Raw genomic sequence first — 18,977 nt, forward strand, 5'->3', positions numbered from 1 at the left:
GCAAGAGTATGTACTGTATGTTCCCTTGGGGTGGGCAATATGATAAAAAATTTGTACCACAATGAGTAAATTTAATTTCACGGTCAACGGTATGCTTCAAAAAATATAATTGTTTTTGCTTTAAATAAAATCTTTAAGATGTAAAATATTTCGATTAAAATATATTATATAAATATCATAATTCTTGAAACCATCTAAAACAAAATTTAAATAATAATACAAATCTCACCGTAGACAAGAACAGGTCAGCAATGAAAGAATAAGAAAAAAATTACAAACAAAAGGACAAAAAAAAAAACTTAATATGAAGATATGCATAAAAACTACAGTAGAACAATTAAGAAATGCTACATGTAATCAAATATGTAAACAAAATATATTTATTTTTAAAGTGACAAAAGTGATGTAGTCAAGAGCAGTGAGAGATATTATTTATTTTGTTGTGTAATTAACATGAATGATAAACAGCAGGGATTTAAGACTGCTGTCTCTTTAAGAGCTGCCCGGATTCCGCAATACTGTTAAACATTGCCCATTTTTTTCATTGCCCAAGTGGATTCTTTAGGGTCTTAATGAAATGTATATAACATACTTTGGTAAAAATTTCGCAATGGTAGTGTAAAACAAGACCCTTTTTATACTGTCAAAATCAGGTCTGTTTTCAGCTAGCAGTTTTAGTCTGTTTTAGTTCCTTCAAATGCTATTGAGGATGAGGAATAGTCTCAGCCTCAGATGGGTGATTCTCACGAAATCGTAGTTTCAAAGATTTCATATACGACATTTTAAAAAATGTTTGTATCAACAAATTTTATTTTTAAGCATTAAGAGCCAGGTCTGAAGTGTCGGTGACCATAATTGAAATAAGTTTTACTGACAATTTAACAATTTTTTGAACATATTTTCCAAAACATGTCGTTAAAAGTCTCATTACCGCAACCCCTTCCGCATTTTGCAACCCATTTTTATTAATTTTTTAATTAAAAACTGAAATATTTTCAAAATGATGTGGCAAACCTGAAAGAACATAATGTATAAATTCTGCACATACATTTAAAAGCAGACTACTATTTTTCAATTTCTTAAATAAATCTTAAAAGAATGCATGTTGTGGTAATGATACATAGGTTACGGAAATGAGGTTCATGATTTCGGCAATGATAATAGGCATATTAAGTATGTGGTACAGTCAAAACAAATAATATTTAATGTAGAAAATAAATTAGATAATATTGGCGTAAATTATTTTACAGTGCTTCATAACTAGATAACATAGGGTAAAAACACCAGGGGCCATTTTCACAAAATATTTTAAGTGAAACTAAATGTTGCTCCTAACTCCACATCTTTAGGACTCTTTGACTCTTCTTCAAGTACTTCATAAAGTGTTTTTATGTAAAAATCAGCTCTTAAATCTGTGAAAAGTTAGTGGTAGTCAAGAGGACAGCTAAATCACAAAGACCAAATCATACACAATCCTAAAATGTGTATGATTGTTTCCACAGCAATCCAGTTTGGATTTATTTTACCTTTGTACTAAATCTTACTATCATATCAGCCATAATAATTCTAGTCTGTTAATTAAAAGGCTGCTTATACATATTACAATTATTTATAAGATGCAGACATGTAGAGGCTGACAATTAGCTGAACATATGCTTGTTTAATTAGTGACACTCTAGTTCAAACTTTATTTGAATATTGCAACATTTTTATTTTGAAATCTTTATTTGATTATGGCAACATGGTATCTCATTCTACAATATTTCTATTATAAAATAACTGACAGATACCCATCCCTTATCAGCCAATCACTGTGGGTGTAGTTAGTAATCATGCTGACATCATCCATACCAAAAAGGTCATCCTCACTCTTTTTCTTAGCTTAAGATTTCTCCCCATTCCTTAGTAAAATTCTGTCACAGCTGCTTTATGAATAAGTTTTTAGAGAAGCTGTTTAAAGGGGACCCTGTGGTTTTCCACAAAAATAAATACTTAATAGTGCAATGTTAGAAAACAAACAAGACTAATATTAGTTTTGTAAATTTAGTTTTATTATTAAAAAAATATTCACAATACATTATTACAAAACAATGTTTCTTATTTTATTTTATATTTTATGTAATAATCATATAATTATGTAATAACTATTTATTAATTGTCATTGACAGTGGGAATGTAGTCTTTGATAACTCAAGTGGATTTTTTTCTTTCTACTGAAAGAGTTGGTTCAGGTAAAGAGTATACCCAAGTGTTTACCTAAAGTTTATCCAAAATCGCTCATTCCTAAAAAGATGGTTCACAATATATTTTTATTTTTTCCATAAAGATGTTCTCCTTCAATTTAACCCTAACCATTCTTTAATAATTGTTTTTGAATTCGAATTTAAAACTGCTGCATTTTGTCATATTTAAATACACTGCCATTCAAAAGTTTAGCATCAATAATAAAAAAATAATATGTTTTTTAAAGCCTCTTCTGCTCATCAAGGCTGCATTTATTTGATCAGAACTACAGTAAAAACAGTAATATTACGATAAAGTGATGGTTATCTTTTTAATATACTTTAAACCAGAATTGTATTTCTGTGGTGACAAAGCTGAATTTTCAGCATCATTACTCCAGGTTTCAGTGTCAAATGATCCTTTAGAAATTATTCCAATATGACATACAGCCAAGTATGGTGACCCATATTCAGAATTTGTGCTCTGCATTTAACCCATCCAAAGTCCACATGCACAGCAGTGCGCGCACACACACACACACACACAAACAAACACACAAAGTTCTGTTGCTCAGTATAAAAATCATTACACTTATAGAAAGTCCTCATAATGATAGATGCAACAATTCCCAACAATTTCTGATAACTACTCCTGCTGTAACCTCTAACCCACAACGTCTCTCTCCTTCCTGGGATTTGGTGGGTTGGTATAAACGTTTTCTCTGAAATTGGTCACCCTAGCCTTTGCTTAAGCTTTTTTGTTTTGTTATTAAATAATATTTAATTTAATAAGTAATTTTATACATTTAAAAATAGTCTGTATGACTAAATTCTCATTACCGAAAAAGAGGTTCTCTCTACCGCAACTGGCCTTAAATTGTTGCGGTGAGTGAAAATGGTGTTGCGGAGGATGAGGTGTCTTATAATGTTTTGCTAACAACAGAGAAACCATGATGATTTAGCAATTTTTTTACTCGGTGTATATAATCAGGCATTAATGAAGTATATTTTCATAGAAAATTTGTAATCTAATATTTTTCTAAATGTGGAAAACTACCCGTTTCGGTGATGATAATCAATTTGTCGTGTACACGTTCTGACAAGAGAATTTTACACTTTTAACTGGAACAATATGAAGATATCTGCCTACCTTGTTGGTATTTTTAAGGTTCTGCCTCATGTGTTGCTTAATTTAAAATCAAGATTTATATTTAAAAAAAATTTGTGTGCATAAATTACCCTCAAAAAATACTGCAGAGGATGAGAACATTAGTCATGGACACTTTAAATTTCCACTATTGTATCATTATTATTGTACATGAATATTCAATCTGTCATTTTTCTGTCATGTGAAAAATTATAGAAGAATATCCATTTACTTTTTTCAGAATATTTTTATTGTAATTTGTTTAAATTACAACATAACATAAGTTAAGATACAGCTGGACGCATTGCGGTAATGAGAATTTCAGCAGAAAACACAATAAAATGCAAAAATAATTAATTCCTATGTTGAAATTACTCTTAATGCAAGGTAGAGAACAGTATTGTCTTTATTATGGTGTTTTTATATATTACTAAATTGCATGTTTAATATCTAAAATCACTAGTGACATGGCGTTTCAACAGTTTCGTGAGAATGACCCAGATGTCATGCCCATGGACTGTTGGCTAAACGTCTGATGCATATGGCACAAAAATGGGAAATTATTTAATGAGATTTATCATTATCTTTATCATGATAGGGTAATTTTGACCACACAGCACAGCAACTTCACGTGAGTCTTTAACTGCTATAGAGATGAGTCCAAAATCTCTACTACTTGAAAAATGTATATCAGTCAATCATGCCTTCTGGCACATTGCCCACCCCTAATGTTTCCCATTCAGGTTTAAGCAATACATTTTCTCTTCTACATCGTTTTTAGTTTTTACTTACTAACCATTCTTTATCAGAGGTCACAATCATCTCATTTAATTGCATTTATGCTAGAGCTGTGCAAAAAATCTAATGCGATTTTCATGCACATCTCGTCAGTAAATGCACTCCTGTGATTAGAAGTATATCTCTAGCATGTAACGTTCAGATCAGAGTTTCCAGGTTTTCATAACAAAACCTGCCCAATTACTTCACAAAACCAGCCCAATCGCGTTTCCATGGGGTTCCTCTATACAATTTGTGTTGAATTGCTTGCGATTTTTAAAGTGATTTTATGTAGATTGTCAGTGAACTGCGGCTCTGTAGTAAATGCCACTCCATCTGAACCAGTGTTGCCAAGTCCGCGGTTGTCTGTCAGTGGGTTGAAACGATCTCAATCCCAATAACGTGATATTTAGCCCGTAAAATGAGAATTTTACCAAGGGAACCCCACCAAGAAAAAATAAAAAATTAATAAATTATCGGGTAACCCTCTTGAAACGCGTTTTTAGAAGATTTTGGGCAGATTTCGTTTTGAAAACCTGGCAACCTTGCTCTGAATGCACGTGCTGGAGATATACTACTAATCACAGGAGCACCTTTACTGTAGATACGCATGAAAATCGCATTAGATTTTTTGCACAGCCCTAATTTCTGCATTGACCATGCCCCACTAAAGGCTGAGAGGATTGGTTAATGACTTTAAATGCCCAGAAAGTGATATATCTATCCACTCGCAATCTTATCCACTTTGAGGACATCATAAGGGGAAATTATCTGTAATTTCAGCAGATGACAGGTCTTCGATCAAATTAAATTCTAATTATCTCAACTCTTGATCCATTTAATGCATTGCATGTCAGACTTTTTTTTATTTATTCTCAGGCCCTACACAGACAAAGACAAAATTCTGTAAACCCCTGAAAACGTATCATTAATTAATAATATTAATGCTGACAATGACAGATGTGTAAAGTTTAGGAAAGTGTTTCTTATGTCTGCTGTCCTACCTGTCCAGCTTTGCTGAAACGATGACCAGCAAGTATCATGTGGAAGGCAAACTTCCTCACCATAGGGCTGCGCATATTAATGAAACAGTGAGCCGCCTGCTCCAATAGGAGTGCGCTCCGCAGGTCAGAGTCCTATCAGAGAGAGAGAGAGAGGAAGTGATTTGAATTGGCAATTGGCCTAGCCAAAAGAGTGAGTTTGAAATGGGAACACTTGTTTGAAATTGTACACTTCTAAAACATTTGGTTTAGTTTTGATAAAGAAATGCTGTCAGCTGGGACTTGAGCTCACCTCACTGGTCATCTTGATCAGAAGTGTAGCAGCATCTGAGTATTTGGTCTGACTCTTCAAAATCTCAGCACTTAAAAGACAACACCTCTCAGCCAATAGCATGTTTCTGTGACATAAACATGAAAAATAGTCTCATACACACATCATATGCATGCAGGTTTCCAATGAAATCTGAATGATCTCTCAAGTACTTATGCAACATAAACTGATATCTGACCTAAGAACAGAGGCAACAACTAAAACGATGTAAAGTACTAATAAAATAATACAAAAATAATTCTAAAGTATTACATTTAGCAAGGCCTAAAAAAATTAAGCAATAATGAAAATGTGTACACATTTATTTTAGTGCTGGGCAATGATTACTTGCAAATAATCACATCCAAAATAAATGCTTTTGTTTATATAATATATTTGTGTGTACTCTGTATATTTATTATGCATATATAAACACAAACACATACAATACATATTTTGAAAATATTTTAATTGCAATTAATCGTTGCCCAGCACTAATTTACACACACACACACACACACACACGCATTCATATTTTATAAAATAAAAATAAATAAATAAATAAATACTACTACTGCTACTAATAATACAAAACAAAATTCTAAAAGAACATGAAGCAATGTTCAACCTAAAAAAAATGTCCAGCCTTTTCATTTAATAAAAATACACAAATTTTAAAAAGATAAATAAAATAATATACAAGAACTAAAACAAATGTAAATTTTTTTTTTTTTTAGTAAAGGGGACATGGAATGCCTATTCAAATGAGCTCTGCTCACCCTGCCCCTCTCTTCTGAGCCACTCTCTGGAAGACAGTACATTTAAACCGCATTCATAGTTAAACCTGCTAACAATCAACAAACAAAGACGCAAAGACGCATTTTGGTAGATCAGGGGCGCATTCCCTTCAAAAACAAGTGTTATCCACAGCGTCTTAAACAGCTCAGATGTCGGGAGTAAATAATGACTGCTATGTTCATTATTACATTAAACTATAAAATCAGTCACTTAGGAGTCGATCTTGTCTACATCTGCTCTGGCAGTGAAACAGTGGTGGACTGAACAAACATTTATGTTCAAAACTTGTAAAAGTGCATTTTGCATCCGATGACCTCTTTAAAAAATAGTAAGAAAAAAAAAATCATACAAAAATACTGATGATGCTAAAACAGAAAGAATGAACTAAAACTAATTTAATTTACGAATTTGTTGATTTAAATTACTAATGGAAATGGTAATAGTACTAAAATTGTTTTTAAAATTTAGTATGAAACACTGAAGCAAAAACTGGGTAGTTACTTAATGTATTACAACACTCGAAATGAAGTAAGAACTAATATTAAATGTTAATTTTAAAAACATTAGATTTACTTAATTTAGTTTTTAAAAATTTTACATTTTAAATACTAAAACAATATGTTACTAAATAGTATATAAATGGGGGTAGGAAGAAAATAATTCCATATGAATCAACGAAGCAGTAACATGTTACAAAACCAAATACATGTTCTTACTTGCACACATCTCTGTAGGTCTGAATGGCCGTGTCCATGTAGTGGGCTGGGTACGGCCTGGGAGCCCCACTTTGCAGAAAGGCAGCGACAGCAGCCATTTCCTATAGACAGAGAGACAGCAGGCATTCAGTCTGAAACGAGTTCAATCAGTTTTACTCTGATAACCCACAGAAACAGTGCTAGAGTCCCTAATCTCACACAATTATGAGTGCTGTGTGCGTCTCACCAGCGCTCCAGCAGCATACAGCATGGCCTGGTCAGAGAGGAAGTCCTTCTTGGCAGTGTGGTAGCAGTTGTAGGCCAGCTCATAGTGCTGAACGAGGAAACAGAGGTCGGCCATCTTCCTGATCTGAAGCTCTGGGGCCTCTGAGGGATAGCTGATGTCACAGGGGTCAAGAGTCAGATTAGAACAACAAAAACGATTCTATTCGTACTTCAAGTCACTTACAGCAGCCCTGCAGTGTTCTTAAGTTCAGCAATACTCTTCTCTGGGACCTTCCCTCCACCAAACAACTTCTTCGTGGCGGAGAAAAGAGATCGGCTCAGACCTTTTCTTGAGACAAGCTAGAATGAGAAATTGATAAAGATGAAGAAAATGACAAAGTTCAAAGTTCAAGTTTTAGAAATATATAAACAATATATATATTTTATTTTCTGCAGAGTTTGAGTGTAAACACAAATTAAAGGCAGTAGTGCTGAAACGATGTGTCGACGTCACCGATCATGTCGACTACAAAAATACATCAACGTGCGTGAAATGAGTCGGCGCGTCACACTGTTTGTTTACATCTCGCGTAATGGCATACTGGAAATGGAGAAAGTTGCATTCTATCACAAAAAAAGACCACTGTTATCAAAAATATGGGAATACTTTAAACAGATGAATGGCCCTTTGTTCCCTTTGCAAAACCGACATGGTGTACCACGGCAGCACAACTGTGACGCGCCTGGAAAAAACGAGCGTGTCGCGACCGCGTCGCTTCCATTATGAGCGGGCTTATCGCATGCCTACATTGGAAATAACGAACTTGAGCGTGCAAAAGATGTGACATGTGAACGGCCACTTAAAAGACAACAGTCACAAACCACAGAGCTACCCCGAATCAGCTCCAGATCTCTGGAAACCATGCTAAACCATAGCAGAACCCTGACTACATTTTACGGTTTGTGATGCTAAAGAACATTTCATGACGTCTCAGACAACTTATGGCTACTGTGTTTTAATAATAAACGCTATCATAAACTCATATTTACCATAGTAAAATAATTTTCTTTGCCTCTATTATTTTATACTGTAAAAACTTCCACCACATTGGTTGAAAATGAATAAATGTTCAAATATTATATTAGAAGTTGTACTTATATTTTTTTGTAAAGTTATCCAAAGGATTCATTAGCTAATAAAAAAAAAGAACATTAGATTAATTATTTATTGTAATAAAAATAATCGTTAGATTAGTCAACAGAAAAACATAATCGTTAGTTGCAGTTCTAAAAAGCAGACCTTTCTACAGTGATGTATTATTAATAAGACAATAAGTGTTTAAAGTTGATTCTGCTGGTATTAGTGAAGTAATCACACATGCACGCACACACACATAAACACACTGGTCCGAATACAATTTTTTGAGCTTCGAAGCTTCGGTAGTAATCAACACTGAATATATGAATCTTCGGAGGGGCTGAACATATTCTTCTCTCTAATAAAGGAAGGAATCTGTGTGTCTGTCTGTCTTCTTGCATTTATATTATGTCGATAAGCATTCATCCGATCGACTTCACGCGTGGCAGCTGTGTTGCTGTGGACCCAAGGGAGAGCAGTGTCGAATTTTTGTGCAATATTAACAAGTGAAAAGTTCAGAATGAATAAACTTTTAATAAACTACAGAACAGCGCGAGCCAGACACAGGCAGGGATAATATGCACTAAGAACGGACATTGCACTAGTGATACAAAACACACGTCTGTTAAGAGCAATACTTTTAATATAGACAAACTATTATTAGGCTGGGCTACTGTAGGTTTTTTTTTTTTTTTTTTTTTTTTAATGGCTGCCATATCTGCAAGTATTTTCCAAGCAAATTAAGTGCACGTTTTTAATAACGTGTAAAATTACTGATTATGGAAGATAAAGGCAGCTTGTTTTTTTTATACCAACAATATACTTTAGGCAAACTACTTACAGAACTCGGGTGATTTTTCAAACTTGATGTGCTGTTGTGGTAGGCCAGTTTCAAATCGCATTTCACACTGCCTTTATCTTTATGTGCTGCATGATTGCGTGAATATTTCTGAGCGGCAAAAGCGATAGATCTGTAAAGCAATATATTGTGAGAGGGACGTGTGTTACCGCGTTCCATACGACTCAAAATAATAAACCATAAAGTTATCAAAACAATGCACTCCACTGTGTTGAGCGAGAAAGCTTCTCTGCCGTCTTCATGTGCTATCGGAATTTTTCTTATTTCAACTTATAGTATATAAGTCATGATTTCGAGCTCGTTCTTTTCTGTTAAAAATAGCAGTTGATAGTGGTTTGTGAATGCTGATGCTTAACCTAAATAATTTGATCGGGAGCATCCTCTCCTTTGACCCATGATTTGTCTGTATGTGTATTCAGAGCAAGTGAGCAATGGACTTTCATAATAATAATATAAAAAAAACTGCATTACCACACAAAAAACTAATTATCGTCGTTAATCAATTAACTTGCCCAGCCTTAATACATATATAAAATATACATTTTTATTTATTTTTTGGATTAAATAAATGCAGCCTGGCTGAGAATTCAAAACTTGTAAATGTGTAAATCTTACAGCCCCCAAACTTGACATCATCTCAAAATACACAAGTAAAATACATAGCTTCTAGGAACAGCAAAGAAAGAGTCAATCAATTCAGAGACTTGAGATGAAATACATGGCTGGTTTGTGTTTATGTACCTGGTCGTTTAGCTGCCGTATGTTCTTCTCGATGTGCGGCAGTAATCCTCTGAAGGTGAACTCCTGGATAAACTGCCGGATGTGGTCGTGGTCGTTCAGGGTCAGGCAGGTTCCTCGAGGGGTCGGGGTGGTGTTAGAGATCACGCTGCCCGGTTTTTCAGGCCTCATCACATCCACATTGTTTACAGACTGACTGGAATTGTTGCTAGGGTAACCGGCATCAGCGGGCTGGTCCAGCTGCAGAGGATGAGTCTCTGAGACGCCGTCTGCAAACACAGAGGAACATCTAATCAACAGAAGACAATCATACAATCAATCTCATCAATATGCGGTTTATAACCAAAATCCCTGATAATGGGGTTCAACTGCGCTGGACTAACCTCTAATGGAGGGATCAACACCATCTTCCTCTGTACCGATGTTGTTTTCTACCGCATTACTCACTGCAGATTCTTCATATATCTCCTATAAAACGTCACCAGGGATGAGGAACATGTAATTTAGCTGACCAAATTAAATTTTCCAAATTCAGAGAAATTTAACAGTGATCTAACAGAGTACATTCCATTACACAAGGCCAATAAATGTTGGACGTAGCAAATATTTTCAGTTATTATTCATTTTTCAATGTAATAAGTCTCTAACTAGGATAATGGAAATATAATGAACGTATGAACATTTCATTACTCATAATAAGGGCAATTTAACTTTAATTTTATTGACCACGGAGGAAGAACACTATAAAATGCATATTATAATGTGTAATATTATTTTTAAATTAAAATAAAACAGTTGTGATTTCTTCCACCATGTTCTATAAATGTAATTTATTAAAAATAAAAAAATATTGCATTAAACTTTCACCCTCGATCTGTAAGGTTTCCGTTATCATAACTTAATTTTTGGCCACAATAAGCTGCTATGTGGTCCGGACCTTATGACGATAATCAGAAGTGTATGAGTTGTATGTTCAGAGCCTGAAGTGTAGGTGTAGTTGAGGCACTCACAGGGTTGTGTATGCTGCTCTTGTGCAAGTACTGACTCCAGGGGTCCGGCATCTGTTCGTCCGCACCAGTGCTACCACTCCTGGAGTTTATCTTGAGCAGATAGCAGCCCTGAGTACCATACCGCTGTTTCATATCCTCGTACACAGAGTCCGCCCTGAGAGATGCAGAGACACATCGATGCTTGTTCTATACCATCATAAATATATATGACAGCCTAATCTTTCTCCCCACATTCATCTTATCTTCTATTCATCAGACCTTGAGGCTGCAGGCAGTATATGATTACTGTGACTGGCAACTGATCTACATGCAGAGAACTCTCTGAGGAAGAAGTGGGTGACGTCAAAAATTAATATTCATTGAAAAATGCTTTGCAAATGCATTCATGTTGCTTTTTAAGATTCATTATTATTCTACTCATACTACTTTCTCTAATTAAATGTATGCAATTACAAAGGAGAAGCAGAAATGTTTTCTCCTGACATCACTTCAGCTGTAATCCCTGAGGCAGTGTTGGATATATGTTTCCAGTGTTAATCAACTCTGTTCGTTTAATTGCAGAATCAGAACTAGCAGTTGGAAGTTGCTGGAACTGCATTCAAAGCATGTATGATTCACTACATGTGTTCAAGATAATTTCAGACATCAGCTACATTTGAAAAGGTTTAATTAAGAATTATTTTCCATTGAAAGTAACGATGATGAATCTTAAGTGAACGCATGCTCACGTGCAAATGCACACAAAAACACGAATAAAAGTTATTAAAGAACAAAAAGTTATAACAAATATTTTGTCGTTTTTTATTCACCTTGATGTAATTTCTGGACAAATATATTTGTTCATAGTCTGTAATAATGCTTGATCCAGTGGAAAAAGTCCACCCCACTGTTGTCCTCTCACATCAACATTTTATAGCTAATTGACTCAGATTTTAGCCAGAAGCAATTATTTAAAATTTTAAATGTCTTAATTGTGGAATTGTTTCAAACACACAGCTTTGCACTTCACAAGATGTTATTGATAGATAGAAGTTGTGTGAATTGTGGATTATTGTGTTTTTATCAACTGTTTGGACTCTCATTCAGACGGCACCCATTTACTGCAACAGATCCATTGGTGACCAAATGTTGCACTACTAAATTTCCAGAATTTTCTTAAGAAATAAAAAAGTAAATATTTCAAGCATTACATTTCTTACAAACTTCTTAAAGGGATATTCCACCCTAAAATGAAAATTTGGTCATTAATCACTTACCCCCATGTCGTTCCAAACCCGTAAAAGCTCAGTTTGTCTACGGAACACAATTTAAGATATGCTGGATGAAAACCAGGAGGCTTGAGACTGTCCCATAGACCAAAGGTTCATAAAAAGTATGAAACGTGGTCAGAATACTCCATCTGCCATCAGACATGCAATCTGGGTTATATGAAGCGACAAACACTTTGTAAGCGAAGAAAACAAAAATAATGACTTTATCAATCATTCCTTTGTCAACGATCTCCTCTGTCTCACTCCATATCACTTTCACTTGATTTGAAATAAAACAGTGCATCCGCTGCACAGTGATATGGAATGACACAGAGGAGACCGTTGACAAAGGAATTATTGATAAAGTCGTTATTTTTGTTTTCTTCGCTTTAGACTTGTGCCGGTATTCGGTAATGCGATATATCACGGTAATGAATATGCACGATATTGTTATCGATATATCGATATTGCTGCTTGAAAGACGCTTGTGTGCTCCGATGTAAACAAGCATGCATGAGAAGCACACAGGGGGAACACGTGAGAGACGCGCTGAATGAAAGCACATTCACTCTTTGACAGCAGACGGCGCTAAAAAGCAGCCCTTACCCTGGAAACCCCATAAATAAAGCAGCTGTGCTACTTTCTAAAATATATTGAAATAATTTTAAATAGCCATTCAGATTTATGGATTCACTATGATGTTCATCACAGCACGAAATACTTAAATATTTAGACTTAATAGGTAATTCATTTTCAAACTTTTTATTATTATTATTATTTTATTTATTTTTTTATCTGGAATACAACATGCCCTAGATATTGTTTGAAAGTGTTTTTATTCTTTATTGTTCAGTCACACTTTAAATTAAGGCATCATTAGTTAGCAGTTCATTCACCGGTTAACATAAACTGCCAATGAAAAACTCTTTCTTTAATCTTAGGTATTACAATATTTAATAACACGTTGTTAAAATCTAAAATTGCAATTGTGTTATTTAATGAGCTAACATGAACTAATACTTGTATTTTATAACAGATTAATAACTTCTGGAGCAAATGTAGCTATTGCTCATGTTAATGTTAATGGCTAACTAATTAAGTTTTACCTAGTTAAGTGATACCTATGGGTCTTTATAGTTCTTTAATCTGTGTAAAACTTTTAACTTTATATATTTTTCTGTATTGCGTTATTGTATTTAAATGATCAGTTATTTTTGTTTTAAGAAAAAAAATATTTAACCTGTTACACATTTTTATGACCACTTTTTTAAATGTAAATATCAATACCGTGATAATACCATATACCGTGATAAAAGCATTAGCAATTAATCGCAACATGAAAATTTGATACAGGCATATCCTTACTTTTATTCATATAACCCAGATCGCACATCTGATGGCAGATGGAGTATTCTGACGATGACTTTTCATACCTTTTCTGGACATTAACACTGTTATTTAATTGGCAGTCTATGGGACAGTTTCAAGCCTCCAGGTTTTCATCCAAAATATCTAAAATTGTGTACCAAAGACAAACAGAGCTTTTACAGGTTTGGAATGACATGGGGGTAAGGGATTAACCACCAAAATGTGGGGTGGAGTAACCCTTTAAAATGTATCTCCTTTTAAGGGTAGATTTTCAGTGAATAACACCTTCAAATTAAGATGAGGCTGATTAAATAATGACAGCATTCACATTTTTGGGTGAACTTTCCCTTTTACAATTATGTGTGACAGTTTGACAGTGCAAAAGTTTGAGAAAAAAAAAAGAAGAAGAAGAAAGCATAACCCAGGAAACAAGCAACACAGGTATAAGAGAAAACTTAAGACACACACACCTCTCCTCATCTCCTTCACTGATATCATGGAGCAGGACATAATATTTGAGCGTGTTGGGGATGAACCATTTGGGATGAGTGTATTCCCCACTGTGCTGGATCCTGTGCTGTTCCTGTGACAGCTTGAGGAACTGTTCTGTCGGCACCGCCTCACGGGACGACACCACCAACATACCTGCAGCCGAGTTCAGGAGATGTCACAGAATACAGATGAACAAAACTGAGACTGACAGAAAAAGGGTGCTATCCTGTGCTGTACATATTTTTTAAAACACTTAAATCAGAAATCTGGCCAGACTGGTTAAAAAAGTTTGAATTTGACTGGTTAAAAAGAGTTTGTTAAATGCAGAGTTGGTCATTAATAGACAGTTTTTCTTGCAATTTTATTAAATAATTTACTATAGAAAGTATATTTCATGACATTTTATAGCAGTCTTAGTTGAACGTTATATATGGTTTAAATTTCAACGCATCCCTCGTGGTAAAGAGAGAGGAAAAATACAAGCATACAAAGAAATGGGGTAGAGTTATTAGCAAAGAATCTGGAAGGATACAGGCCAGGTAGTGGTTGAGAAACTCGTGCTCTGATGCTGGCATGGACTGCAGGAAGTTCTCCCGATAAGTCTCAAACCACGGTGTTGTTGCTGTAAGATAAACACAAAGAAATATTGTCTTGTTCAGAAACAAGATTATTACGGCCCGCGTGACCAGTCCTCCAGGCAGAAGAGGAAAGAAGCACATTATGAAAGCCAAGGCGAATAGAAACCCCCCAAGAAATGCAAGAAATTATAACAGATCACATTTTACAGCAAGACTATTTTACAGCAACATAACAGAAATAAAATCAAAGAACGTTTCAATCCAACAATCTTTACCAATCATTTATTTAAAAGTAAATGCAGTTCTTCCAAAAAAAAAAAAAAAACATAATAATTATCCTTCAAATATCAAGCATAAAGATAAAGCAGTTTTTGAAAAAAAAGGCTAAAAGGCTAATGATTGCGAAATAACCAGCGAGACTCTGTTGCACATCACATGAGTGAAAAATATCGTGGGCAAAAAAAAAAAGTCTCCTGTGTGGATTCAAATTTACTAGATTTGTCCTACAGAAATTCGCACTTTTAATCACTTTGAACACTTAATGATCTAATTAGCATTCAACCTTTTTTGAAACAGGATGTTCAAAACAGGTTGAAACATAAGTATTCATGATAAATTTTCCCCTTTTAATTCTTTCCTGCAATGAGGGGAAGATTGATTTGTATTAGCTGAGTTCCTTGACATTTAATCTCAATCAATGGCCCCCTCAGAATCAGTCATGGTAATAAGCAAACGGTGTGATGCACTTCGCTCTGGCAGCCTCGCGTTCAATTCTTTATCTTTAAAGAGAAGGTTAGAGCTTGTACACCATATCTAGACAACAAAACAGGCATCTTTGAAAAAGTGTTTTGCACATCCTAAATAAATGCATAATGAAGAAATAGTAAAGAAAAATCCAAACATTTAAATTATCAACTAATTTCTTTACTCAGAGCATTAGTGTGCCAATGCAGTGTTTACATTTTTATTTTATTTTGTATGCTACAGAAAAAACTATTAATTGTTTAACTGATTGATACAGTACATACTGCAATACGGTTTAACACTGCATTATTTCACTTTACTGTAAAATACAGTCATATTTATGGTTTTCAGGTAAAAACTTTGAATTACCATAAACTTTGTTAAAAACAGTAAAAGGAAATTACCAGAAGTCACTGAATAACAAAACAAAAAAAAATAACATACAAATACATATTTTATCTAAATGTTGCTTCTTTTTATTGTCATCAGTAATATAAATCAGGGTGTTTTGTGATATATTCTACACTATTTAGTAAATGTTTATTGAATTGTTTGTATGTATGACCCTGTCTATATACGAGTACAGTCCTTGTTCAGGCACAAATATGCCAACCACAATACTGGAAACATTGTTACAGTATTTTTCTGAATTTCTGGCAACCACAGTTGCTTTTAAATGTAAATGTAACAGTAAAAAGAAACAAATATTTTACATTAAATCAAACTGATGAACTTCATTAAAATTGATTCTGCTTGAATTCAGAAAAAGCACATGTAAAGTCAATCTCTACTTCACAGCAAAAGGAATGATGGCTCTGAAGAGGAAAAGAAACTAGACTATAAAGTGAGACAGAATGGGTAAAATGACTCATTGAACTAAAATCTCCCAAACAAACTGAACCCTTAACATTTCTGAAACACTTAAATTTCAGTCAAAACTGATTGTCAGTTGGAACTATTTATATGTACAGTAACTGAAGAGATCGCCAATCCATTGTTAGACAAAGTTATGAACATGTCTAGAGAATTTCAGCACATTGAGTCTCAAACACACAAAAGGCTAAAGAACCACCACCAACATCCTGAGAAAGTGGAGGAAGCTGGATTGGATTGGAAAGAGGAAAGAAGATTTAGTGACAGTTCTGCTACAGAGCAAGGCGGGCCGGGAAATGATGTGGAGAAGGCGTCTCACGTGCCCATCAGGGGAAGGAAGGGAATACCTGTGTAGTACTTGGACGAGCTCAGCTGGGTGAGGGTTTCTTTCCAGTCAGAGTACCAGGGAACGCTCGCTTTGACCGTGCGGTCTGAGAGGAGAAGAGACAGGCAGTCTGGTTAAAGCTCACTGACGGGAACCACAGAAGCGTAAACGCATCCAAAAGACATTTTATTTCCTGTGGACTATCCCTTGCTGGTGCTACTGAGTGGAGCCAGGGTTAATTTGCATATTCATAGATTTGCATTTAGTAAACGAGGAGTGTAGAGTTACATTCAAGCTATTTTAAGGCTTGAGAAGAAATACAATTTCACAAGAAAAAAAACTACATTAAAATATGTAATTTAGATTTAGAAGGACAACATGTTTGACTACAGGGGAACTTTAACAGAGGTGAACTTCGTCAATTAGGGCTGGGCGATATATTGAACGATAGGATCACGCGCATCTAGTCAGTAAATCTGGTCCGCTCAATCGCCATCACCTGCTTTCAAACGGAGCGGCATTTAATAGACAGAGACGTAGATCACTGACAATTCATCTACAATAGTTAACGCGATATTGCGTAGCTTGTCAGTGATGGTGACTGAACATAATCACGGAACCCGATTTACTGACTAGATGCGCATGATCATATCTTTCGATATATCCACCCAGAATGCAAATGAGCATTGTTCTAAAATCCTGATGAGCTTAGACACAGGCTCGTTCAGTTGGCATCTCCCGCTGTGTGAAAAGGCAATCTACTAAATGTAGGAGAATCAAGTAGACTGAAAAATGACATATAATGCACAACATGTAACATACTTCGCCCTTGAAACATACATAAAACAAACTACTAGTACCAGTTCTAGCAGAAGCAAAGGTAAAAATAAATAAATAAATAATGGATCTGGATATTTCTAAAGAAATCTATTGGTCAGAGTGAATAAAGCACACACACTGCAAACCAATACTTTAAAATCAACATGAAAGACCAATCACAACCCCTCTTCCTTCCATAAAGTGACACACTTCTGAGAGAAACCGAACGCTGTATGTTAAATTTAGAGTGCAACGTCCTTTGTTTTGTTCAGAATGTATTAGACTGTCAAAAGCAATCAGAGCCCTGAAAGTAAGTTTGCAGATTGTGGATGGGATGATCGTTTTGTTTAAGGAAGCAGCCTTTATTTAAGTCTCTACCTGCTGGGAACTGGAATAATAGTTTAGGCTCAAGGTCAAGTTCACTTTTTAAAAGCATCTTTACACCTTGAAAATTTACATCTGTACTATTTTAGAGAAGATGCTTTACCAAGCCTAAAGCAATGCCTAATAGCTACTTGGCTATTGGTTAACCTTACTTTAGCCACCCACCGGTCCTAGATGACATCACCTAAAAAGAAAAGTAATTTCAGCTGGAAGATGTTTTTTTTTTATTATTATTAACATTTGTGTTTTTTTTTTATTAACAATAACAGTGTTGATACTGTTCCCTCAAAACAAATTAAACATTATATTAGCGTTATATTATTATATTATTATTTATTTATTAATTGAAACAAAGTTGATGTCAAATAATATATATATATATATATATATATATATATATATATATATATATATATATAAATCATCTTAAACTTAAATGTTGTCTCAGCTACTAACTGAGATTTTAATTGAAGTAACATTAATAAAACAGAATTTGAAAAGTTCCTAAAACTTCAACAAATTAAAAGTAAAAATATTAAAGTTTTAATAATAATAATAATAATAATAAAGCTTACTCAAAATATTACATTAAATTTTAAAATTATTTAATGTTATTATAGCTTATTTATTCATAATATAAAAAGCATATTATAACAGTACATATAAAAGTAAAATAACTGTCACAATAAGAACAGGAGTATGTTTTATGCATTAAGTACATAGGAACAGTTTGGATTTAATGTTAAATTTAGAGCATAGAGTTTTGAGACTTTAGTTTAGTAGTCAAACCAACCAACCGTGAAGTTCACATATTCAAGTATGCTAACGCTGCTGTTTGTTGCATCTTGACTCTGTTCTCATATTCAGGTGCAATATGTTCATTCAGTTAAAAGGAGGATGCTTCTGGTCTAGAGAGGCGTGTTAGTGTCTAACTCTCAGAGGTTTGTTGTTAGGCCCACTCAAGCGAAGGGTACAGCAAAGGGGCAACGTGGGGGACGGGCTCTACTGGGAGCCTATGATCTGAGAAGGGACCAAACACTTCACTTAACGGCACAGCATAGCTCACGTGTGTGACCTGGCATACCCACACATCAGAGGAAAACATGCGTATGAGGGTCAGAGCTCTTACCAATAATTAATCCATAGGAGAATTTAGAGAATGAAGAAAAAAAAAGAGATCAGAAACGATAAAACAACTGTGTAGTGCAAACCAAACCCTTTAAT

General features: G+C 34.6%; 1 protein-coding gene across 2 annotated transcripts in view; it reads right to left on the reverse strand.

Annotated features, from left to right (window-relative positions):
• The window catches only part of LOC113121067 (trafficking protein particle complex subunit 8-like), a 50,021-nt gene that overhangs the window by 26,090 nt on the left and 4,954 nt on the right, over positions 1-18,977 (reverse strand). The window contains exons 3-13 of one of the 2 annotated variants that reach the window (XM_026291295.1): positions 16,573-16,656; positions 14,563-14,652; positions 14,009-14,183; positions 10,921-11,074; positions 10,294-10,378; positions 9,914-10,179; positions 7,420-7,535; positions 7,198-7,348; positions 6,972-7,072; positions 5,440-5,545; positions 5,151-5,282 (exon numbers count right to left, since the gene is read on the reverse strand). In XM_026291295.1, the coding sequence (XP_026147080.1) occupies positions 5,151-5,282; positions 5,440-5,545; positions 6,972-7,072; positions 7,198-7,348; positions 7,420-7,535; positions 9,914-10,179; positions 10,294-10,378; positions 10,921-11,074; positions 14,009-14,183; positions 14,563-14,652; positions 16,573-16,656 (1,460 nt within the window). The remainder of the gene's footprint in view (positions 1-5,150; positions 5,283-5,439; positions 5,546-6,971; positions 7,073-7,197; positions 7,349-7,419; positions 7,536-9,913; positions 10,180-10,293; positions 10,379-10,920; positions 11,075-14,008; positions 14,184-14,562; positions 14,653-16,572; positions 16,657-18,977) is intronic. The other variant, XM_026291296.1, reaches the window with a different exon arrangement.

Source organism: Carassius auratus, chromosome 20 (assembly GCF_003368295.1).
Source record: "Carassius auratus strain Wakin chromosome 20, ASM336829v1, whole genome shotgun sequence".
Taxonomy (NCBI): domain Eukaryota; kingdom Metazoa; phylum Chordata; class Actinopteri; order Cypriniformes; family Cyprinidae; genus Carassius; species Carassius auratus.